Source organism: Marmota marmota, unplaced genomic scaffold (genome assembly GCF_001458135.2).
Source record: "Marmota marmota marmota unplaced genomic scaffold, marMar, whole genome shotgun sequence".
Taxonomy (NCBI): Eukaryota; Metazoa; Chordata; class Mammalia; order Rodentia; family Sciuridae; genus Marmota; species Marmota marmota.
Window position 1 is genome coordinate 41,157,681 of NW_025999977.1, and position 24,516 is coordinate 41,182,196.

The following is a 24,516-nucleotide window of genomic DNA, read 5'->3' on the forward strand; positions in this document are numbered from 1 at the left end:
TGGGAGGTCAGAAGAGGGATAGGCTCTTGTAGCATGTGGAAAGAGTTGGAGGAGTTGCAGAAGGAGCTAGGGTGCCTTCGTGGACCTGAGGTGAGGAATCATCGGTTCCAGCAGAGATAAAAGGAAGGCCAGAAGTAAACCAGGTTAGGGAGCGGAAAGGATAACTTCCAGAAACATTTAGGAGTTAGGCTCCTTGAGGCCTGGCGACACCCAGAAGGGAAACTGGTGGCATGTACCCATCTGCGGACAGAAAGGCAGGAGCAGCGGGAGACGCAGGGAGGTACCTGCGGAGGGAACAAGCGTGGATGGTGCAACCTCAGCAGTCACTCGAGGTTTTCACGCGGGAAAGGGAGGGGCTCCGGGACTGGAGGACTGGAGAAGACATTAGCAACCTGCCAGAACCCGGTTAACAAAGGCAGGACTACATCTCCCAGCATGCTCGAGCTCGGTGGGGTGACGGCGGGCGGTGGCTGCGCTGCATCCGACTGGTGGGCTCAGGACCTGGATCGGCACCCGAGCCTGTCATCCGGGAGGGGTCGGCGGGGTGCAGGCGGCAATGCACCCGGGTCCCCCGCCTACGGGCCGCGCCCAGCTTGCGGCCCCCGCCCCACGGCCCCGCCCCTTGCCCCACCCCAGCCGGGAGACTTAGCTGGGGCCGCAGCGCGGCGGCGGCAACATCACTCTCGCCGCCGCTGCTCCGCCCCATCCCCTTCTGTTTTTCTCTCATTCTCTGGTGGCGGCGGTGGGGAAGGCGGAGGCAGAGGCAGCAGCAGCCGCGCTGGCTGCAATGAATGATCCCCCAGCTGGGGGACAGGACTCCAGGTGAGCCTCTGCCCTCGGGAGGGCCGGGACCCCCGGCCGCCCCGCACGGCAGCCCCCGCCATGGATCCCTAGAGGGAGGAGGAGGAGGAGGCGAAGACAGCCCTGCCACCCACCCCCATCCCATTTTCCTCTTCCTTTATCTCATTGTTGCCGGAGCTGTTTACAGCAGCGCTCCCTCTGCCCCAGCATGGGGCGGGCTCCCGGCACTGCCCTTCGGCAGGCGCTGCTCCCGCGGCTGCCCGGAGATTCTGCCTAATTCTACCTCCCCGGCCGGTACACCGAGGATCTGAAAGCAGTGGAGGCCCGGACTGCAGCAGCGGCGGGGCCACTTCCCAGCATCCCCACCCTAGGAGGCTGCATGCGGATTGAAGAGCGGCGCCTGGGGGCTGGGCCGGCCCCGCCGATCCCGACCTAAGGAACAGGACAGCAGGACCGCCAAGGCTGCCGAGGGGAGCAGAGGAAAGGACAGAGCAGCAAGATGGCCAGTAAGACCAAGACCAGTGAGGCCCTGAAGGTGGTGGCCCGGTGCCGCCCCCTCAGCAGGAAGGAGGAGGCAGCTGGTCACGAGCAGATCCTGACCATGGACGTGAAACTGGGCCAGGTGACCCTGCGGAACCCCCGTGCAGCCCCTGGAGAGCTGCCCAAGACCTTCACTTTTGACGCCGTGTACGATGCCAGCTCCAAGCAGGCAGACCTGTATGATGAAACCGTGAGGCCCCTGATAGACTCAGTGCTTCAGGGTTTCAATGGCACAGTGTTTGCCTATGGCCAGACAGGCACTGGCAAGACCTACACGATGCAGGGAACCTGGGTGGAGCCTGAGCTGCGCGGGGTCATCCCCAACGCCTTTGAACACATCTTCACCCACATCTCCCGCTCCCAGAACCAGCAGTACCTAGTCCGAGCCTCTTACTTGGAGATCTACCAGGAGGAGATTCGAGACCTTCTCTCCAAGGAGCCAGGCAAGAGGCTAGAGCTGAAGGAAAATCCTGAGACAGGGGTCTACATCAAGGACCTTTCTTCCTTTGTCACCAAGAATGTCAAAGAGATCGAACATGTGATGAACCTGGGGAACCAGACTCGTGCGGTGGGCAGCACCCACATGAATGAGGTCAGCTCCCGCTCCCACGCAATCTTCGTGATCACTGTGGAGTGCAGTGAGCATGGCTCTGATGGCCAGGACCACATCCGTGTGGGGAAGCTCAACCTGGTGGACCTGGCTGGTAGTGAGAGGCAGAACAAGGCAGGCCCTAACACAGCTGGAGGGACAGCCACACAGTCTACGGGTGGTGGTGGCAGTGGCAATGGAGGTGGTGGTGGCAGCGGTGGAGAGAGACCTAAGGAAGCCTCCAAAATCAACCTCTCTCTGTCTGCCCTGGGTAACGTGATTGCTGCTCTGGCCGGTAACAGGAGCACCCATATCCCCTACCGGGACTCTAAGCTGACCCGGCTGCTCCAGGACTCTCTGGGCGGGAATGCCAAGACCATCATGGTGGCCACACTGGGGCCAGCTTCTCACAGCTATGATGAGAGCCTCTCCACCCTTCGCTTTGCCAATCGAGCCAAGAACATCAAGAACAAGCCTCGGGTGAATGAGGATCCCAAGGACACGCTGCTGCGGGAATTCCAGGAGGAGATTGCCCGCCTGAAGGCCCAGCTGGAGAAGAGGGGGATGCTGGGGAAGAGGCCCCGGAGGAAGAGTAGCCGCAGGAAGAAGGCTGTATCGGCCCCAGCTGGGTACCCTGAAGGGCCAGTGATTGAGGCCTGGGTGGCTGAAGAGGAGGATGACAACAACAACAACCACCGCCCGCCCCAGCCCATCCTGGAGTCAGCCTTGGAGAAGAACATGGAGAATTACCTTCAGGAACAGAAGGAACGGCTGGAGGAAGAGAAGGCGGCCATTCAGGATGACCGCAGCCTGGTGAGTGAGGAGAAGCAGAAGCTGCTGGAGGAGAAGGAGAAGATGCTGGAGGACCTGCGGCGGGAGCAGCAGGCCACAGAGCTGCTTGCAGCCAAGTACAAGGTAAGGGCCCCAGAGGAGCCCCAGCATGAGAGAAGTCCCTGCAAGGGTCTTGGCTGCCCAGCTCTTCTCTGAGGGTCTGTGAGCTGGCCCAAAGTGGGGTATCCTTCCTCAGCACCATGCCCCACCCACTGCCCCGGAGCAGCCAGGCAAATCGCTGCAATTGACAGTTGGGCACATGCATGCACACGAAGCAAAGTGGCTGGGGTTGTCAAGACAGTGAACTTGGGGCAGTTTGACCTGTGAGTGTTAGTCTCTTCTGGTGGCTCCAGGATCAGTCAGGTCTGTGGATGGCCATACAGGGCCCCACCCCATGGGAGTGTGGTTTTTTGCTTCTGCACAGCCTCTCCCACACCATGCTTTTCCCCTCTGCAGCATCTTCAGACCTCTCACATCATATTATCTCTACCATTCAGATAGTAATTCACAGTTTACAAAATGCCTCACACATGATCTTACTTGATCCTTAATACTAGCCAGCCCTCCTCCCTTTTTTTTTAATGGTGCTGAGGACCAAACCTAGGGCCTTGCACATGCTAGACAAATGCTCTACTATTGAGTTACACCCCTAACCTTTAAATCCCCATTTTCTAGATGAGGAACTCAGGCTCAGAGAAGTGAAAAGACCAAGATTTTATCCTACAAAGTGGCAAAACTGAGCTGGAACCCATGGACCTTATGCTTTTTATTTCTTCAATGTCAAGGCAGGAACCTGAGTGGATTCTGTTCCCTATGAAAATTGTCCATTAGGCCATGCAGTGCTAGGTCCATTTAGTGCCAGGCCCCTTGTTTGGTGTCATTAAGAAGAAGATTCAGGGAATCAAGCAGGATGTATGGTGGGCTGTATACCAGAGCCTTAGAGTCTAGGCCTAGCTCTTCTCCAGCCCATTGAATAACCTTGTGTACATTGTTTTCCCCTTTCTTCATGCCTCAGTTTCTCTTTTTTTTTGTAAAATATAACATTAGCCTGGTGATCTCTGAGGTTCTACCAATCTGACAATTCTGTGACCTGTATTAATCTAAGGAAAAAAACCAAATGGCCTGCACACCCAGGCTTCATCTTAGTAGTCTCCAATTTCCCATTGCCCTGAGAGATATCAGGACCTCAGTGTCCTTCCTGAGCTGTTCCCTTCCCATGGGAGCCTCCAGCTCCTAAGTGAGGCTGAGCTATGAGGCCCCTGCCTAGCCAGTCACAAACCTGTTAAATTTCAATGCTGCAGATGCCACAACTCAGTGTTCTAGGCATCTCTAGCTCCTTGAAGCTTTCAGTACTGGGGGTTGGAGGAAGGACACAGGGAACATTGAGCTTGCTGAGAAGAGCAAAACATTGCCATTTCTTCTTCCTTCTTAGGAGTGTGGGCTGGGAGCAGGAAAGGCCAGCCCACAGCCACTGGAAGAATGATAGCCAAGCTATAGGCATTGTCTGTGTGCTGGAAATGTGCTGCTGCTCGAGGGGCTCTGGCCTTATGTGTTTAATATTTAATTCACCTCTGAGAGCTCAGCCAGGGTTATGCTGAGCTGCTTCCTCAGAAGAAGGATCAGAGCCTTTGCACCCTTTGGGCTATCCTGGGAAAAGCAGGATATTAAGTTGGGGCAGTTAGCCAAGTCCTCCCTAACAGGGAGGGAATCTAGGCAAGTTGGTGTTTTCAACTGGGAAATCTTACCTGGTCCTTTTTTTTTTTTTTTTTTTAGTTGTTGATAGACCTTTTATTTCATTTAATTATTTTTATTTTACTTTTTATTTTTGGTGTTGGGGATAGAACCCAGGGCCTTGTGCATACAAGGCAAGCACTCTACCAACTGAGCTATATACCCAGTCCTTATTTTATGTATTTATATGTGGTGCTGAGAATCGAACCCAGTGCCTCACACATGCCAGGCAAGTGCGCTAGTGCTGAGCCATAACAAATAACGTTTGTTATTTGTTACACTACAAAAGAAATCTCCCACCCCATCAAAATTGGGAGGCAATGGGAGGAACAAAGACTAAGAAGGGAGGAGAGTGCAGACACTCAAGTTGCCTGAGGAAGCAGGTGGAAGGGATAGAGCAAAGGTTCTTATTACGTAGAACTGACTCCCTTACCTCAATAAAATTCTTGGATCTAAGGCAACATGAGCTACAGATAAAAGAGAGATCAGGGTGTAGCTGGGCAGGATGGCATATACCTGTAGTCCCAACTATTTAAAAGGCTGAGGCAGGAGGATTGCTTGAGCCTGGTAATTAATGGTCAGCCTTGTCTTAGTAAACAGAGGGGATGAAGGGGAAGGGGGAGTGGGAGAAAGAGAGAGACAGAGAGAAAGAGGGAAAAAAAAAAAGAAACAGAAAGAGAGAGCATGCTATCAGGGTGGCCAGTGCTGGAATTCTTTCACTAGAGATATAGCTCATGTAACACCACAGTTTTATAGCTGGTGGGGGCCTTGAGAAACTTGAGGCCTGGAACTTGCCCAGGGCCACACAGGTGAACTGAGCAGAGCCCAGAATTTTCATACTTGGTCCAGAACTTTCCATTGTTCCAAGGTCATCAGGTTACCTGTGCTCCTTGACAATCAGTAATTTGTTTTTACATAGCACTTTGCCATCTTAATCTCATTTAATCCTCCTAACAAGCACAAGAGATGGGTGTTGCTGTTTCCACTTGACAGTTATGAAAAGCAGGGCTGTGGAAATGGAGCCTGGTCAGTGACCTTGGCTGTTAGTGGCAAAGCCAGTAGTGGAACCCAGGTTTTCTGATGCCCCCAAATCTGCACTTGCTCCAGTCAGATTCCTCCTTGTTTGTTCATGGTGTGACTCAGGGCAAAGGACTCTGCCTCTCTAGGCCTTGAATTTTCATTTGCCTAATGAGGAGGAGAAGGCTGACATAGCTCCCTGGGGAGTGGGTGAAATGGTCATTATGTGCTGGCTTTCAGATCTAAGCAAGGGGAAATTCCAGGAGGAGAATGATTCCACATCCTGTGACTTCTTGTCACATCCAGTCCAGGAAAATCAGTAGGGAGCAAGCCCAGAATGGGCCCAGCCTCCCTGGTGGCAGCCCCTAAGGCACCAGCTGGTCCAGCATGGTATGTTTCTGGGATGGTAGAAACACTTTGAGGGTTCCTAAGGGAGTGCAGTGGAGATGGTTGTGCTGAAGATTAAATGAGATCAAGCACCAAATAAATGGAGGGCATTAGCAGCCACAGGGTGGCTTCTGGCTGCCAAGCAGGGGTCCAGTGATCTCAAGCACTGACATCTTTGTTGTCTGCTTAACTCCTTCCTTACCCTGCCATCCCAGCTGCCTTGCCATAACCCTGCCAAGGCAGGGAGCAGAGCCAAGCAGAAGAGATCTCAGAGACCTCCGAAATCAGGAGCAAGGGTCCCGCCTAGAAATTAGCCAAGCTTTTGCTTCCCATCTTCAACTCACTCCTGGCCCCACATTCTGAGTTATGGCATCATCTCCAGTTCTCATCACCCCCCAGTCCCTTCCTCCAGTTCATACCACTCTCTGGGGGCAGCTAAGCCACCGTTGAGGCGACCCAGTGCCCTCATTCACTCTCTGACTCATTTCATCGTCTGTCTCGCCTGCTTCCCTGCCTGCCACCTCCAAGGCTCCCAGTTCTCTTTGTTCTCCCCTTGCTGTGTACAAGCACCAGGGCTGTCTCCTTGGAATCTCCTTTCATCTCTCTTATTTGCTATATTTACTGTAAGCTGTTTTTGCATTTACCATATTTACTATGTTTATACTGTGGGCCTCAGAGGGATGTTAGTGTGGACAGAGGTGTGAGAGTTTGTGATTGCTATCAGTGTTCTGTTTCCCATTAATCAATACTGATCCATACTTAGATTGTGGATCTCTAGAGAGTTAGTTGGGAGACTTAATAGCAGTCAAGGCTTATGAAATAGAAATAAGTAACATCACAGACCCACAATGCAGAGAAAACTCAAATGTTTTTGCACAATGCACATACTGACATGATGACTGATGAATTTGTGTAGATTGGTTGGGGAAAGTCCCACTTTACTCAATTTAGTTATGCATATTTATTTATTTATGTATGTATTTATAGTGCTTGAGATCAAGCCCAGGGCCTCTCACATGCTAGGCAAGTGCTGTACCACTGAGCTACATCCCCAGCCCAATATTTTTTTTTTTAAATGACTGCTTTAATTTTGAAATTAAAATTTTTGAGGGGCTAGATGAGGTGATTTCTAAAACTTTGATTCTAGCTACTCAGAGGAAAAGAAGAGTGTTTGGGGGGAGACATAGACTGCAGAGGACACCAAACACAGGCTCAAATTGAAGAGAGGTTGAAACAACCACATTAGGATGTGATCACAGTAAGTAGGTCTGCAGGGAGAAAGCTGGGGTCTTGGCCAGAGCCCAGCTCTGTCATGGCGAATGTAAAGAAGAAACCCTGCAGAAGGAGACCCCAAAGCCAGAGGGATGCTATCACCACAGGGAGCACAAACTACACTGAAATTTTACTATCCCTTTGTCGATTGCTTTTCTTTCTCCTACCTTTATGCATGGGGGTAACCATAGATGGGGGTATAAGAGAGGGAGTTTTAGGCCTGAGAAATAACAGTAATGGCAGTAATAATGAAGTTTACTAAACACTTCACTTCTGCCAATTGCTATATCATATACAAATCATCTTACTTAACCTATGCAAGCACCCTCCAAGAAAAATGTTGTATGGAGCAGAATTATTCAAACTCAGGTTTGTTTGACATAATTTTTTTTTTTTTTTGGTACCAGGGATTGAACTCAGCGGCACTCACCACTGAACCACATTTGCAGCCTTTTGTTTTTTTTTGTATTTTATTTAGAGACAGGGTCTCACTGAGTTGCTTAGTGCCTTGCTATTACTGAGGCTGGCTTTGAACTCAGAATCCTCCTGCCTCAGCCTCCTGAGCCACTGGAATTACAGACACTGGATTATAGCCACTGCACCCAGCTTGACATAAAATTTGATGCCCTTTTCTGTTTAAAGAATTAGTATTTATCAGGTATTAGTATTTATATTGGTTGCAGGGAAGGTGTTAAAAATGATAGTAGCTATTGTAGATGTTTCAGATTTGAGGTGGCAGAAACAGGTGGGCTGCTGGGGATGGTTAGAAGCTAGCACAAGTCTAGGAATGGAGATTGGGGGGGCTCATCTTTAGAAGAAGACTCAGATGAGACCCCCAGCTCTCTGTTCTTGACCCTCCCAGACTGAGGTCTTCTGATTTGGCCTCTCTGGTGTTCTGATGCTACAGATTGCTGGGTTCAGGATCTGGGCATCAGAATCAGACAATTCTGGGTTTAGTGACTTACTAGTTCTGAGACCTCTGAGGTCCAGTTTCCTCATCTTTAAAACGGGGTAATAATAATAATAGCTATGTTATAGTGCTACTAATAGAATTAAATGAGATAATCCGTGTAAAGCTCTTTGAACAATTCCTGGCACATGAATGTAAGTAATTATCTCCAACAGCTGAATGGAGGTTTTCACTTGGCCAACTTCCTGACATATCAAGCATATCATGTTTTAGCAATGGCAAAGCCGAACAGTCTAACTGTAATGTTTCTTTTCAATCTTGCTGCCTATGCAAGTTATCCAATAGGAGACTTCACAACTGGCTGGTCTACCCCATCCTTTCACCCCAATATGTCCTCCCTGTCCTGCTGGTTACACTGTTTTTGTAAACTGGATTGTCCCTGGTAACCAGGGAGAGGGAATTATGGAATCACATTAAGCTCAATATAAAGAATTTTTTAATAGTTAAAATTGGGTTGCTTCAATGGGCTGGGGTTGAGGCTCAGAGGTAGAGTGCTTGCCTGGCATGTGTAATGTACGAGGTTCAATCCCTAGCACCACATAAAAATAAATAAATAAAGTAAAGGTATTGTGTCCATTGGGTTGTTTTAAGAAGTAATGAGTAGCCTTGGTAGTGGTGAAGATTTCATGGGTGTATAATTATCCCCAAACTCCTGGAGCTGAATCCATTAAATATGTACAAATTATACAATTTTTTACATGTCAATCATGCTTCAATCAAGTATGGGTCTCCATTCCTGTGAATGTTTAAGGAGAGACTGAATGTCAGTCTAAGGGATTAGATGTAGTGCTCTAAGGAACTGATGGATCAGAAAAACCATAGAACTACATGATTTTTAAAATGTCCTTCTTGTCTATAATCCCAGTGGCTTGGGAGGCTGAGGCAGGAGGATCACAAGTTCAAAGCCATCCTCAGCCACTTAGCGAAACCCTCAGCAATTTAGCCAGACCCTGTCTCAAAATTTTAAAAAAGTGGGGGATGAGGCTGGGGATGTGGCTCAGTAGTTGAGTGCCCCTGGTACCAAATAAGTAAATAAATAAATCCCCTTCTCTTAAGAGTTCTTAATTGTTTCAAATAGCATCTTTTTTTTTTTTTTTTTAAACAACACATATTTATTATTATTCAGTTGTTATGGATCAGGAGTCTACTCATGGCTTCTTGAGGACCTTTCTAAGATGACAATCAAGATGCTGGCCAGGGCTGAGTTCTCATCTGGAGACTTGAGTGGGGAAGACTGTATTTTCAAACTCTTTGGTTGTTGACAGCACTCATGCCCTTGCAGTTATATAATTCATGGCAGCCTGCTTCTTCAAAGGCTGTGACAGAGGCAGAGGCTCTGGCAAGAGAGGTGTCATACTCCATCTTGATCCTGTACGTGCAATCCTCTCTTGGTGAGAAGTTAAGTCACAGGTCTTGCTCAGGAACAAGGGGAGGGGTTACACAAGGTGTGATAGTGAGGAGGTGGGGTCACAGGACCTGCTTACATCTGTCCTCAAATAGCATCTTTTATAGCAAAATACAAAAGGTTCAGTTCATTTTTTTTTTCATTTTTTTTTTTTTTGAAAATTAAAAGAGGGCTTAAAGTTTAAATTGCATGGATTCAACTAATAATAAAAGATCATTTTCAGTTCTCTATCATGATGAGTTAAAGAATCAAGGACAATGAGAAGAAGAGAGGAAGAAAGAAAATGGGGGAGGCAAGAGAGAACTAGAGGGGGACATTGAAGAGGGGAGAGAGAAATAGGGTCACAGAGGCAAGGAGAAAGAAGAAAGTGGGTGGTGGGGTGGACAACAGAGTTTTTGGGGAAAAGCAACTTCAACTGGGAGATGAAGTTCTGTAGACAGTTGAATCCTCGGTATCATTCCACTGTCCTGACCTTGGTGTTAATCTCCAAATAGGGGTGGTCACCTTCTTTAAGGACTGCCCAATAACCTAGGAGCATCTTCTTTCCCATCTTGTTTCATCTGCATGTCCCCAAGGGGGCACCAGCCCCATGTATATACTTGGAGATTTTTGGGCTGGGTGACCAAGGGACTTTGGACACCCCCACCTCCATCACAGGTGAGTCCTCCACCATCAAACCCTTGAGAGAAGACTGGAGATGACATGTGACACACATTCCAGGCTGAGTCTGGCATCTAGGTCAAAGCCCAAGGCTTCTTGGTATCAGAGGGAGCAGTACCCATGTTCCTATATTTCTTTCCATCCCTGATAGCTGTGGTCAGTTAACAGAATGGTCCTGTGCCAGGGGCATTTGTAACATAAAGACTTGATCAGTGGGAAGCATATAAGGTTAATGCATTTCTGAGTCCTGGGCTTCAGATTTTGGTGAGGCTCAGCACCTTTTTGTCAGTGTTGGGTTTCTCATTCTGTTTATCAGCTAGAGGATTGTGTTATCATATTGCCCTTAGTCATTCCCAGCCCCTGGTTGGGAGAGGATTGGATGAAGTGGCTGGCTGACATAATGTTCTCATTGTGCCCTGAGGACCAGGAAGAAAGGCCAGAACTTCAGATCAAGAAGGACACCTTTTTCCTATGGGCTTGCTAGCCCTGTACCTAGCCAGTCTGAGCAAGACATCTTTCCAGAAGCTGCTGAACCAGATGGCATGTCTAAGAGGAGAAGAAAATGGTCCCTCTTCCCACAGATCCAGCTCTGTGGCTGTGGAAACTGTACAAGGCAGACCTCTGTGCCTAGCTTCTAGGTTACCTGCACTTATTGTTTGGTATATCTTGAATTTTTACTCATTTTTTGTTCATCTTTTGATGCTGGAGCTCAGCCAGGGGACTTGCACATGCTAAGCACATGCTCTACCACACAGCTGTACTCCTGGCCCCTAGAATTTTTAACATCTTGAAAACTCCTAGGCATTACCTCTTGATTAGACTCAGAGTTACTTTGTTTTCTTTTTTCTTTTTTTTTATGTAGATGGACATAGTACCTTTATTTTATTTATTTATTTTTATGTGGCGCTGAGTCTGGAACCAGTGCCTCACACATGCTAGGCAAATGCTCTACCACTGAGCCACAATCGCAGCCCCTCAGAGTTACTTTCTGTCTCTCTTTCCTCCCAGGTAACGACTACCAGCTGAGTGTAGTGGTGCATACCTGTAATCCCAGCAACTGGGAGGCAGGCAGGATCTGAAGCAGGCAGATCACAAATTTGAGGCCTGCCTGGGTAACTTAGCGATATGCTGACTCAAAATAAAAAGGGCTGGGGATGTAGCTCAGTGGTAGAGTGCCCCTGGGTTCAATTGCCAGTACTGTAAGAAAAAAAAAAAATCCCTGTGACAAATAATATTAAGGCACATTAAGGAATGAAGAATCCAAGGTCATACCCCTAGGATGTGGTAGGGCCAGAATTATGAACCTCGTCTGCCTGACTCCAAAGCTCCTGATCTTCCACATTGCAACACCAGATCAGAAAGGAAGGATTTGTGCCAGATCCCTGGCTAATAGGCCCCAGTGGGAACTCTTATCTCCTGGGATACTTAACTCATCTCTGTCCTTCCTTATGATGCAAATACTCAGCCTCTGACCTCAACCCAGCACCACTCATTCATATAATCAACAAATCTTTTATGTACCATGGCCAAGAACATAGGTCAGTGGATATAGTTAACTTCATCTTTAAATTCTTTAAATTTCTGGAAGGAATCACAAAAGAAGTCACTGGTGTTGGGATCATATTTAGGGATTATAATATGGAAGGGGACTTTTATTTTTTAGTTCATACCTTTTTAAAATTTTATTTTTACAATAAGCATTTTTTTATTTAAACAAAAACTAATGTAATTTGTGTGTGTGTGTGTGTGTGTGTGTGTGTTTCTGGGGATTGAACCCAGGGCTTTATGCATGCAAGGCAAGCACTGTACTAACTGAACTATATCCCCAGTCCTAATGTAAAATTTTTAAAGAAAAAAAACTTTGTTGGGGTTCTGTGATTTAAAAAATAAACAAATAAAAGATTAATCCCCAGGACTGGGGCTATATAGCTCAGTGGCAGAGTGCTTGCCTCATATGTGTCAGGAACCACATTAAAAAAAAATTAAAATAAAGGCATATTGTCCATCTATAACTACAAAAATATTTTTTTTTTAAAAAAGCAGGAACAAGCCAACTGTGGTGCATGCCTATAATCCCAGCTGAGGTATAATCAAGAGGCTGAGGCAGGAGGATCACAAATTCAAGGCCAGCCTCAGCAATTTAGCAAGACCTTATTTCAAAAAATACAAAGGGCGGGAATGTCACTCATTAGTAAAGTGCCTCTGGATTTAATTCACAGTACCCCGCCCCCGCCGCCAAAAAAAAAATGCTCAAGAGTGATATTGGCCAACTTATTTTGTTATATTGTATGCATGTATGGGATATGTAACAACAAATCATTACAACTGTAATATACCAATTTAAAAATGTGGAAAAAATGAAAAGGGAAAAAAATAGAAGAGGTGTTAATATCCATTTGGAAGACTGGCTTAACGTGAGTCAATAATTGAGAGAAATCTCGGGTTGATAATAGTATTAAGTTGTACCCGGTTATTGATAATCCTGCAACTTAGGGACAAGTCACTTCTGCTTCCAGGGGTTTTAAGAAATCATCAGTAGACAATTCCTTGCTTCATGCGCCATTTGCAGATTCCCCTTGGAAGCAGAAGATGAGGAGCCCAGGAACAGAGACATTCTGAATGAGTGGCAGCAAGGGATGGAGAGGAGTGACTGAGATTTGACTGAGATCCTGGAGGCTACATGACCCAGGGTGAACCACCTAACCTCTCTGGGCCCTGAACCTCATGTGTCAATACACTGAAGGTCTCATCTGGTTCTGACACTGTAGCATATTGCTAGCTGGGATTGTATCCTGGATGCTGAAGAGATACCGTCTAGAAAACACAAATACATGAGGAAGAGTGGAGAAACACACAGTGAGGTGAGCCTAGGTGTTCACAGTTACTTATGCAGTAGAAGGGCTTATTTTTCCTTCTGCATTCCTCCAAGGTGGTCTGTGCACTCTGACCTTGTCTCCCTGTGAAGCTGGGACTAGCTTACCTCACTTTCTGGCCAATATTTCTCCTGATCTCTTAATTGTTCTTTTTTCTGATGAGAGAATTCCTAGCACTTGAAACATCAGATATTTTTGTTATGTTTTGAGCCATCCAAGGAGGAAACTCAGAGCAATGTCCTGATTTACATCCCCAGGGTAGAGAATCACTGAAAATAGCACTATTCATCTGAAAATAGCCCTATTCGTCCCCTCCCCTTGGTCTCTCATTTCTTCTTCCTTTACTGCTGATTCCTGAAGACCTGCAGTCAGGGAACCAGAAAAGGAGAAAGAGGTCTGAGACTGACAGTAGACTGTGTAGCTGTATTTTCTAAGAGGTAAAAGCAGGATCTGTTGAGCTATCTGTCGTATTTTGCTCTTTGTGGTGAGTGGGGGACACCTACCAATGAGGCACTGAATCTGTGGGTAACCACTGACTTTTGGTTGTACCTGCCCATTTACCAAGCACCTTTGCCTCCATCATTTAACTCACACTTCTTACCCAAAGCCTGCAAGGAATCAGAGGGTGGCAGAACATAGGAAGACTGGGGTGCTCTGATTCACATGCCCAGCATTCTTGGTGGCCCTTCCCATAAGCATTGCAGGTTTTGGCCTCTCTGGGACTCTAGTGATACTGACAACCTTCCTCCAGCACATGGGTAAGAGCTCTTACTGACTTATTACAGAGGCCCCCGTGAAAGCCACACATGGGCAGAATCATCTTTAGCAGAGCCCTGCCTGTTCTGTATGGAAGAGAAAGCATGGTGCTCTGAGCTTTCCCGACTTGGGAAAGGTACAAATACCAAACGCTGCTTCTCTCTAAGGCACATTTCTACCTGTAGAAAGCTGTGGAACAGCCAAAGAACACTGGACCTAGAGTTAGGGGCTGGTGTTCAAATATTATCCTGGTCAATGGGCCTGGTGGTACACAACTGGAATCCCAGCCACTCAGGGAGAATAAAGCAGGAGGACTGCAAGTTCGAGGCCAACCTTGGCAACTTAATGAGCTTCTGTCTCAAAAATAAAATAAAGAGGACTGGGGATGTAGCTTTGTGGTAGAGCACCACTGGATTCAGCCCCTGTTCTGCACTCCCCCCAACACACACACACACACACACACACACACACATTACCCTGGCTGTTCCTGGCTCCACAACCTTGAGCAAGTCACTTTACCTGTCTGACCTTTAGTTTTCTTTAAATTTTTTTTTCTTGCCTTAGTTTTATGTCCAATGTAAATTAAAATCCTTATTACATAAGGCTCTGTGCTCATTAAATAAGATGGTTAAGGTACGAGGAAACTTGCCCAGCTACAGGTATATGGCAGTTTATACCTGAGACTCCTGTTGCCTGCAGAATGTCACAGATAGGCTAGCAGAGGCACGGCAGAGCCTGTTCAGCTCCTCTGTCATTGGAAAATCACACTTGATGGCTGGTATTTTCCCCAAAGAGTGGCTGGCACTGCCTGCTATCTCCATCCTGGCTTTCCAGGTCAGCACTTAATGACATCTGGGGCCTCCTTTCTCCTCCCTCTGGTTTTGTGTTCTATCTACTCCTGGGATAGGGAAAGATGAGCCTCTGAAGCTTTCAACTGTAGGCACAAGCTGACACAGTCACTGTGTTGGTCCTGACTATTAATTGTGACAGCAGCTGACCTGCCTGACACCTGGAACCAGGGCCCTGATCAAACTGGTAAATTATTTGGAAAATATAGAGTCAATAAAAGAAGATACACACAAATAAGTCCTTCATGGGAGACTCTAGGCTTAGAGGGCTCCATTTCGGGGCCTGGTTCCTCATCTGTAAAGCTTAGGGTTTGGGGTTGATAATTCCCAAGGTCCCATTGGCTACTCTGAGAGTCAGTGCTGGTGTCCTGGAGCACCCAATCTGGTCTCCTCCACCCCCCACAGCCTCTGCTGGCCTTTTAGTCACACTGGACTTATTTAGAACCAGCAGGACCAAATGCAGTCCTGTCCACAGGCACCACCCACCTATACTCTTTTGCCCTGAAAGATCACAAAGGAAGCATTGACTGGAGGGGCTGAGAGCTCCAGGGAACTTTTCCTCGGGGGCAGAACTCCACATTCCCAGGCCCTCGGCTTTATGTACCCCAACCGAAATTGGGCTGAGAGTGTAGGCATCCCTGTCTTTCACAGCCCCCTGTAAGTGATGGTTAAGGATACAGACCTCTGAGGCAAAGGAAGAGATGACCCCTGCTATCCTCAGAAAGATGGGGGAAATAAAAAGCAAAACAACCCAAACCTGTTTCCAAGCAAATAAAGGAAGCTGGTATGTGATATATTGCAGAGTGTGGGGTGAAAAAGCATGGGTTGAGACTGGGGAGAAGGAGGGGACTGAGACCTTGCACCTGGACTGAGGCCCTCGCCACAGATTTCATGCCAGAGCCAGCCCCCTCTCACAGCATAAGACTGGTCCTGTCCTCCCGGCTTGATGATAGCGTGGGCTTGGGTAAGTGGGCCAGACTTGGCAAGGGAGCAATAAGGCAAAATCAGTTTTCATTCAGTTCACGTCTGTGCTGGGCCTGGCGAGACTGGCAGAGAAGCAAAGGGGCACTGCACAAATGGAATCGGGGATAATGGGCAGTTAGTCATCATCCAGGAGTTTTCTTCATGGAGCTCTGGGCCCAGACAGCAGGAAAGGTCTCGAAGCAGAGTTCTAGATCCAAGGACATTTAATAGGAAGCAGAAGCAGGTCATCAGGAACCAGCACTGAGAATCATGTCATGGGAATGAAGGTGGAAGGATGGCTGGGATGTGGGGTCCCTGCAGTCTTGGCTGATGCATAAGATGGCAGGCCCATGGGCCCCTCAAATTCTGCCCAGTGATGCCCAGATGGATTAGAGAACTGGGTAAAGCTGGCTCCAGGGCACTTCCTTGTAGCCCCAGTGACTTGGGAGGCTGAGGCAGGGGAATCACAAGTTCAAGGCAGCAACATAGCAAGACTGTCTCAAAATAAAAAATAAAAAGGACTAGGGATGGCCAGGTGCGGTGGCGTACGCCTGTAATCCCAGCAGCTCAGGAGGCGGAGGCAGGAGGATGGTAAGTTGAAAGCCAGCCTCAGTAAAAAGCGAGGTGCTAAGCAACTCAGTGAGATCCTGTCTCTAAATAAAATACAAAATAGGGCTGAGGATGTGGCTTAGTGGTCAAGTGCCCCGAGTTCAATCCCTGGTACCAAAAAAAAAAAAAAGGACTGGGTATATAGCTCAGTGGTAAAGTACCCCTGAGTTCAATACCTCGGTACACACACACAAAAAAAATTGTATGTAAAAAGGTGTTTATAATTAAACATATTCTAATTTATATATTATTATGTAATAATAAAATTATAATCAGAAATGTTATGGAAGTAAGAAAATGCTTGGCATATTCCTAGCTTGTATTTTTAGCATGTCTACAGGAGTGAAAAAATGATCTGTGGATAAGGAAAAATCTGGGGGGAACAAAAACAAGAAAAATGAAAGTAACTGATCAGCCATGGTAGGAAAAAAACAGTTTTTCATTTTGTTTTATTTCTAGGGTTATTTTGATGTTTGTGTAATTTTTTTTCTGAAAGGAGAGCAAAACAATAAATGATTAAAAATATGTCCCTAGAATCTCTGAATAAACTGTTGAGTATTTATTCTAGTACCAACTCCTGAGATAACAAATTTTGTACATTTGTTGCCTTCAACAAACAGTAAAACTTCCCTTTATTTCTTCTAATAACTGCTGCTTTCAAAACTCAAAGTATTAAGTTTTTATTCTGTGCACTAAAACTGATTGGAAAACTCTGGAACTTTCCTTCTCACACCCATTTTGACGTGTGAGTTTCCAGGCCTGTCCTCTTAACCTTTCTTTGTCTTTGCGGGCTGCAGAGTTCTGTTTTTTAGTCTCTTATAATAGCCCTGGGAGAACCTCGCTGCCCTTCTCTGGATGTTCTCTCTAGAGAGGCAGTAAGGGACTATACACAGTGCTCCAGATTCAGCTGTATCATTGTTCTCTATAAGGGAATAATGTTTTTTGTCTTGTCACAGAAAAGCCTTCATGATGACACCCGGCCTGGTGCTACTGTGTCTTCACTGTGGCAGCATATTAAGCCAGGGTCTGGCAACAGCAGAGAATCACTCCCTCCTTCTCACCCTGCCCCCCTTTTTTCTGTCTCATTGTGCACAGTTATCATTTAATGAGTACAGTTAGGATCTTTTTCCCCAAAAAATGTAAAACTGTAACTGAAGCTCACCTGTCCTTTTTTTTTTTTTTTTATAATTTTTTTATTATTTATTTTTTAGTTATTGGCGGACACAACATCTTTGTTTGTATGTGGTGCTGAGGATCGAACTCGGGCCGCACGCATGCTAGGCGAGCACGCTACCACCTGAGCCACATCCCCAGCCCTCCTTTTTATTTATATTTATTTATTTATTTAGGTCAGCTCACGTGGTCTGGAAATTCTCTGGTAGTTTACCAAATCATCTGTGGTGTTGGGTGCACTCTCTTGCACAATTTCCGACAGATCTGTCCTATCCTCTAACACTTGAGCATTTTTCCGTCTAGAGAAATGCTTGTTTATTTTCCCTGATCCACGGTCCCTTTATGAAGAAGCACTTTCCTTTATTGGTCTCCTCACTCCCTATGTAACTTAGCCTCTGAGTACAACCTTGCCAGGAGCATTTTAACATCCAGAGTTCTGGTCACTGGCTTTCTATGTGCTGTAATAAACTATTTTGTCCCAGTTTGAAAGAACAGTTTTCCGAGATCATTAGTCAGATGTGATTTTTCTCTTTGCTGGAAGCATGTTGATTTTCCTTCAGCTGGTCCTGCTTCTTCAGGCACTCGACAAATGACCGTCATAGGAATGACTTGGGCTTTGGAGTCAGGCGGGCCTGTGACTGGATTCTCTGTTCAAGGTTAATGGCATGATGTGACCTTGGATGGGTTACTTAACTTCTTTGAGCTTTCATTGGAAAAATAGTAATAGTATGCCTCTTGCTGGGTGCTGTGGTGCCTGCCTGTAATCCCAGCAACTGGGAGTTGAGGCAAGAGGATTGCAAGTTTAAGATCAGTCTGGGCAACTTTGTGGGACTGTCTCAAAATAAAATAAGAAGAACTGGGGATGTAGCTCAGTGGTAGACCATCCCTGGGTTCAACCTCCAGTGTCCTCCTCCCACAAAATAGTATGCCCCTTAAAGTAGACCTTGCCAAAAATTAATGTACTAACAGTCACCTGGTGATCTAGGTATAAGGCATGTTCTGATTCTCTAGGTCTGGATGGTTTAAAAGCTTCCCAGGTGATTACACTATGCAGCAAAATTTGAAAACTAATGTCTTTTTTTTTTTTTTTTGGTACCAGGAATTGAACTAGGGGCAGTCAATCAATGAGTCACATCCCCATCCCTATTTTGTAGTTTCATACAGAGACAGGGTCTTATTGAGTTGTTTAGCATCTCCCCATTGCTGAGGCTGGCTTTGAACTTGCAATCCTCCTATCTCAGCCTCCCAAGCCACTGGCTAAGGTCTTTTTATTAGGTAGCAAAGAGTAAAGAATGATAGAGTCACATAATATGCTGAGGAAAGTGCAAGAACCCAGGCTAAACTGGACACATGTGTCCCCAATTTGGAGATCAGACCACAAACCAGGCCCCTAAGGAATCCATTTCCCTGTAGTTAGAGCAGTTACCCATGGTCCTCAGTATGTAGGGGACTTACTCTGTGTAGTTCCTCTCCTTTATCTCACCCCTATACAACCCCACCCCTCCTGCCAGGTTTCCCGGATGCTCAGAGCCTGTGATAGGGAATATAGGTTGATCAATCACAGGAGCAGCTGGGATATAGCCCCTGTCTGTTCTCAATAAGTCAAAAGAAGAAAGAGAAAAAGAGGACCTGGAACCCATCTGAGTCCCCATGGAGGATTCCATTCAGTTCATCAAATGCCTATTGAGTACTTGCCATGTGCCAATCTGTGATAAGACCCAGGGACCTTGAGGAATGAGTGATACATGATTCCTGTCTTGAAGGAATCACAGCAGAGACAAGATGTAGACACATAATGGTTCTCTTGTGGGAAAATAGTAGGAACATGTCCTGGTTATTGAGGAGGCCTAAAGGAACAGCTTTGAGGGGATCAAGGAAAGTTTCCTGGGATGCTCAAGCTGAGTCTTGCAGGACAAGTGGCAGTTTTCCAGGTGGATATGGAGTGGGAGGAAGAACCTTGTGAAATTTGGGGGAAGCCACAGCATATCGCAGGAGCTAGAATTCTTTGGCAAACCGGAGCACAGAGCCTCCGTGGTCATCGGAGAGTAGGAAGCTGAGCCAACACCTGGGGCCTGTGGCAGCTACAGACCTTGATGCCCTCCTCTAGGGAATGAAGACCCACGGAGTCGTTTGAAGCAGAAGAGCATCCGTTCAGACTTGTGTTTTCGGAGGATTCCAGAGGGTATCATGTGAGGCTGGACGGAAAGGGAAACTGAGGCAGTGGGGAGCCCATAGCAGTGGTCTAGGTGAATCAGAAGGGTTGCAAGGAAGTCAGCAGGTGTTATGAGGACAAAAGGAAGGAGTCGCATGGGCTACACCAAGAAACAGATCTGATGGTGTTTAACGACTGGCCAGATGATGGGGATGAGATGCACAGTGGGGATTAGCTGAGGGAGGTAAACTGCCAAAGGTGCCGAATTTCAGGAGTCACTCTCAGGGTCGTGTAAATGCAACCCTGAACAAGAAGGAGTCAAGAAACCAGGCATTGGTGGTGCATGACTGTAATCCTAGTGACTTAGGAGGCTGAGCCAGGAGGATTGCCAAGTTTCAGGCCAGCCTCAACAACTTAGACCCTGTCTCAAAAAAATAAAATAAAATAAAATAAAAAAGGACTGGGAGGCTGGGGTTGTAGCTCAGTGGTAGAGTGCTTGCCTAGCACGTGTGACACATTTGATTTGATCCTCAACACTGCATAAAAATAAATAAATAAAGGTATTATGTCCATCTATAACTAAAATTTAAAAATTATTAAAAAAAAGGACTGGGAATATAGCTCAGTAGTAGAGCATTCCTGGGTTCAATTCCTAGTACTACAAACAAACAAAAAGAAGGCATCAAGGGCTAGGGTTGTGGCTTAGAGGTAGAGCACTTGCCTAGCATGCGTGAAGCACTGGGTTCAATCCTCAGCACCACATAAAGTAAAATAAAGACATCGTGTCCACCTATGACAAATAAATAAATAAATAAGGCATCAAGATGAGTTATGTCAGTGATGTGGTGATGGGTAGATGGTGAGACCATTAACCAGGGGCACAGGTGGCTGTGGTGTGGCAGTAAGGACAGCTGGCATTCGAGAGCCCCTTCCTTTCTCCTTGGCCTCAGAGAATATGCAGGCTGGTGTCCTCGTGCTTCTCTGACTGGCCCAGTTCAAGTGTCTGACCTTCCCAAAGCATCCCTTAACCCGTCTTCTGCTCTGTCCTCAGGGATGGGGCTCTCACAGGTGGCTGCCTACTTCCTCAGTCTGACAGCAACCTCTGCTTTGAGAGCCCTCAGGAGGTCAGCTGGTTCCACTGGGAAAAATTCCAGTGGGTAGACAGCCAGTTTCTTCTGGTGGCTCAAGGTGATTTCAACCTTCCGGAAGGCCTGCGATGAAATCAGAGGACAGCTGGCTGCTCTGGGATAGCACCCTCTTATTGGCAGTAGTGACAGAGCATTTTACGGAGTCATGATTTATACAAATCCATTATTAATTCAGCTTCCAGTTCCAGAAATACCTCCTGTAGGCCTGTGCCAAGCACTCGTTGGGACCTTTTGCTCTCAGTGAGGCTGGGATGTGGGTTCAAATCTCACCTGCGTTACCTCAGGCTCGTTGTTCTCAACATCTTCACTTGTTAAATAAGTAGAGGAATAGTCAGTCCCCTTAGAAGATGATGGAGATCGCGGCTGTTGAGGGCTTAGTTCAGAACCTACCAAATAGTGCTTTCCTTACATCTGAGCCATTCTGGAATGAATGTGGCGTGGTTCCAACACTATAGACAGGAACTCAGTAGAGTAACTCGCCCATGGCTTCCAGCCTCGTGGGTAGAGCCCAAGTCTTTCAAGCTGTCTCCAAAGCGCTCCCTGCCTCTGGGGTCCCATTTTGCTGCCTGTTGCTGCAGAATCTCTCCCTGGGATTTTGCTTCTACTTTCCACATCAAAGATGAGACCCTTTCTTCCTGTCCACGGAGAGAGCTGTCTTTCTGAGTCAGGAGCCATTTAGTGCAAGGGCTGGGCTGCCCAGTGACTCGCTTTTATCTCCCCCTCCTGAATACCATGTGGGGCCTGGTTGCTACCCACCCTCCTTGCAGGCTCTGTGAACCAACCTTCATTCTGTATCCAAAGCAAATAGATCAGGTGCCCTGTATTCCCTGAGGGGCTTCCTCTCTTTGCCTCCCTAATGGTCTTGTCAACAATGGGAGCCTTGTGCTAGGGCTCAAGAAGCCGGAGGGGAGAACTCTATTCTCATTGAGGTCCACAAGGCCCTATCTTGGACACATCTTGTGTTCACTCCTAGAAGGATTACATAGCAGGGAAGAATAATGTCTGAGCTGAGGATGCTGTGGCCCCCTGCAAAGCCTATCTCTGAACCTCTCTGTGTCCTCAGGCCATGGAGAGCAAGCTGCTGATCGGTGGCAGAAACATTATGGATCACACCAATGAGCAGCAGAAGATGTTGGAACTGAAGAGGCAGGAGATTGCTGAACAGGTAGGGTGACCCGTCTTCAGGGCCCCTTGGGGTACATGTCCTTGAGGTAATGCCTGGGATTTGGAGGTGAGTTCATAAACTGTAATGCTCTAAGGTCCCTGGAAAACATAGTGCTGAGAATCTAAGACATGCCACTCTGGGTTTCATGGGTCTGCCAGCCAGAGGTCTTTGGGGCACTGCTAGCTGGTAGATGAGAAGTGGAGGACTCTATGATGTCAGCCTCCACAAGGAACTTGGAAGGAACTCCTGGACCTTCCACAAGGCTGTGAATTCATTGCCAACTGTGTACCATTTCCTACGTCCTCAAGAAGCACAATTTGTTGGTTACCAATCAATAGTGACACTATGTAGGACAAGTGAGAGATGGCTTGGAAGTCAGTGTGACGGGCATCTGTGTATGTGGGTAATACCCCTGAAGTAGGCCAGCTGTTAAGGCTGGGGTCTCCATCCACTGGGGGCAGTGCTTGCAAAGGCATGGCCATGGCAGCTGAGGAGACCTCGAGGTCCACTGCTCCATGGGTGGGAACAGTGGACATGGGTCGTAGAATGTCCCCTTTTCCCTCCTGGCACTCGGGGTTATGGTGAAGTCAGTTTCCATGACAGAATGAGCCAGTCCCCTGAGCTTCCTTGGCCCTTGCCCAGTACATGCTGTCCCATTGAAGTCCCCTTGCCCTTCCTTGGCCTAGAAACGTCGTGAACGCGAAATGCAGCAGGAGATGATGCTCCGAGATGAGGAGACCATGGAGCTCCGGGGTACTTACACCTCCCTGCAGCAGGAGGTGGAGGTCAAAACCAAGAAACTCAAGAAGGTGAGATGCTGTAGCAGGATGGGATCAAGATGTGCTGAGAGGGCTGGGACTGTAGCTCAGTGGTAGAGTGCCTGCCTTGCACGTGTGAGGAACTAGGTTCGATCCTCAGCACCACATAACAATAAGTAAATAAATAAAGATATTATGTCCATCTACAACTAAAAAACTATTAAAAAAAAAAAGTGCTGTGGGCCCAAGAGCCTCTGCCCAAGACAGTCACCTGCCCAAGGGGTGGTGCTTCAAGGAGTCCTCCCACTTTTACATGAACTACTGAACCCTGAGCTGTATAGCCTGGGCCAGTGGAGTGAGGAGCAGGGAGGAGACAGGAGTCTGGTGTGGGGTGGAATAGATACTTTTCTCCTGGACCAAGTTGTTGGGCAGGGTTCATAGGCTGTAAGCTGTCACTTTTAGCCTCCAGTGTGCCATACTCAGAGTCCTTGGTAACATCCTCCCTTACAATGTCATCAGTGAATCAGTTTGGATAGCTGGATCTGGAGAAGGACTAGAGAGCGTAAAGAGACCTGAGAAAGAATTAAGCCTGTGGAAGCCTAGAAAGGGAGCCAAGGCCCTTTATACCAAGTCAAGTGATAAGAATCTCTGGTCACCAGGATCTTTCAAAGTTCATGGCAGGGGAAAGATGTGTACATAAGATGGAGGTCTAGGGCAAGAAGTAGCAAACTCCCACTTGGCTTCTGGGAAGCACTTGGGAGCTCCCAGGGTTTTTGATGTGGCTGTCCCAGAGCTGGCCAGGAGAGGCCTAGCCACACCACTACCTGGGAAGTTGTCATGGACATGCTCAGTGGCTTAGGAATGGAACATGAGGGCCAATGCCAACCTCCACATCCTGCTGCCACTTTTGGGGACCCCTGGAAAGTGGGAACCAGTCACCTTCCCAACTTGCTCAGCTTCCAACCCAACCCTGGTTCTCCAATGAGATGGGGTCCTAGCTCTTCCATTGAATAATTGTGTGACCTTTTTGCTAGTCTGTGCCTCAGCTTCCTCCTCCATTCAAAAGAGGTTGTTAGACCAAAAGGTCCCTCAGGTTTCCAATGTGAACATTCCATGATGCTTAAAGCGGCTAAGAAAGAGCAGGTAATCACGGCAGGCCTCAGCAAAGGGAACACAAAGGCCCTTTAAATAGCCCGTCTGATTCACGGGAATGAGGCAGCACCGGGAAGTTCAGGCCAGGATCCCAGCCTCACTGCCAGCTGAGCAGGTGGGTCCTGAGCCAGCAGCCCTCAGGGCCAGGCTGTGTGACTGGGGCCTCACTGCCACACTGGGCAGCTTCTGAGCTGTACCTGTCCCCAACCAGCTGTACGCCAAGCTGCAGGCGGTGAAGGCGGAGATCCAGGACCAACATGATGAGTACATCCGCGTGCGGCAGGACCTGGAGGAGGCGCAGAACGAGCAGACCCGGGAACTCAAGCTCAAGTAGGGCCGGGTCCTTTTCTGCCCCCAGGTCTCCACAGCCACCCTCATCCTCAGGGTCTCCCTGACTCTTCTTCCCTAAGGCCTAGTCTGACTGTCTGCTCACCCATGATTCCATGTCTCAGGAATAGACCGTGTTTGACGCAGGACAGGCCTAATCATTCTGGAGTTTTCTTCTACTTCCTCAGTTTGATTTTTTTGGGAGGTGGGGGTGGGGAGCCCTGTTACCATTGAGCTATATCCCTAGCCCTTTTTAAAAATTTTTATTTTGAGACAGGGTCTCCCTGAATTTCCCAGGTTAACCTTGAACTTGTGATCCTCCTGCCTCCATCTCCCTCGTAGTTGGGGTTACAGGCGTGCATGCCAGGACTCAGTTTGAATTTGAGGAC

General features: G+C 47.5%; 1 protein-coding gene across 1 annotated transcript in view; it reads left to right on the forward strand.

The window, feature by feature from the left end:
* Nucleotides 1-461: 461 nt before the first annotated feature.
* Kif3c (kinesin family member 3C) overlaps nt 462-24,516 on the forward strand; it is a 40,914-nt gene continuing 16,859 nt past the window's right edge. The window contains exons 1-4 of the mRNA XM_015479903.2: nt 462-2,845; nt 21,789-21,890; nt 22,577-22,699; nt 24,012-24,130. Of these exons, the coding sequence (XP_015335389.1) occupies nt 1,301-2,845; nt 21,789-21,890; nt 22,577-22,699; nt 24,012-24,130 (1,889 nt within the window). The 5' untranslated portion in view covers nt 462-1,300. The remainder of the gene's footprint in view (nt 2,846-21,788; nt 21,891-22,576; nt 22,700-24,011; nt 24,131-24,516) is intronic.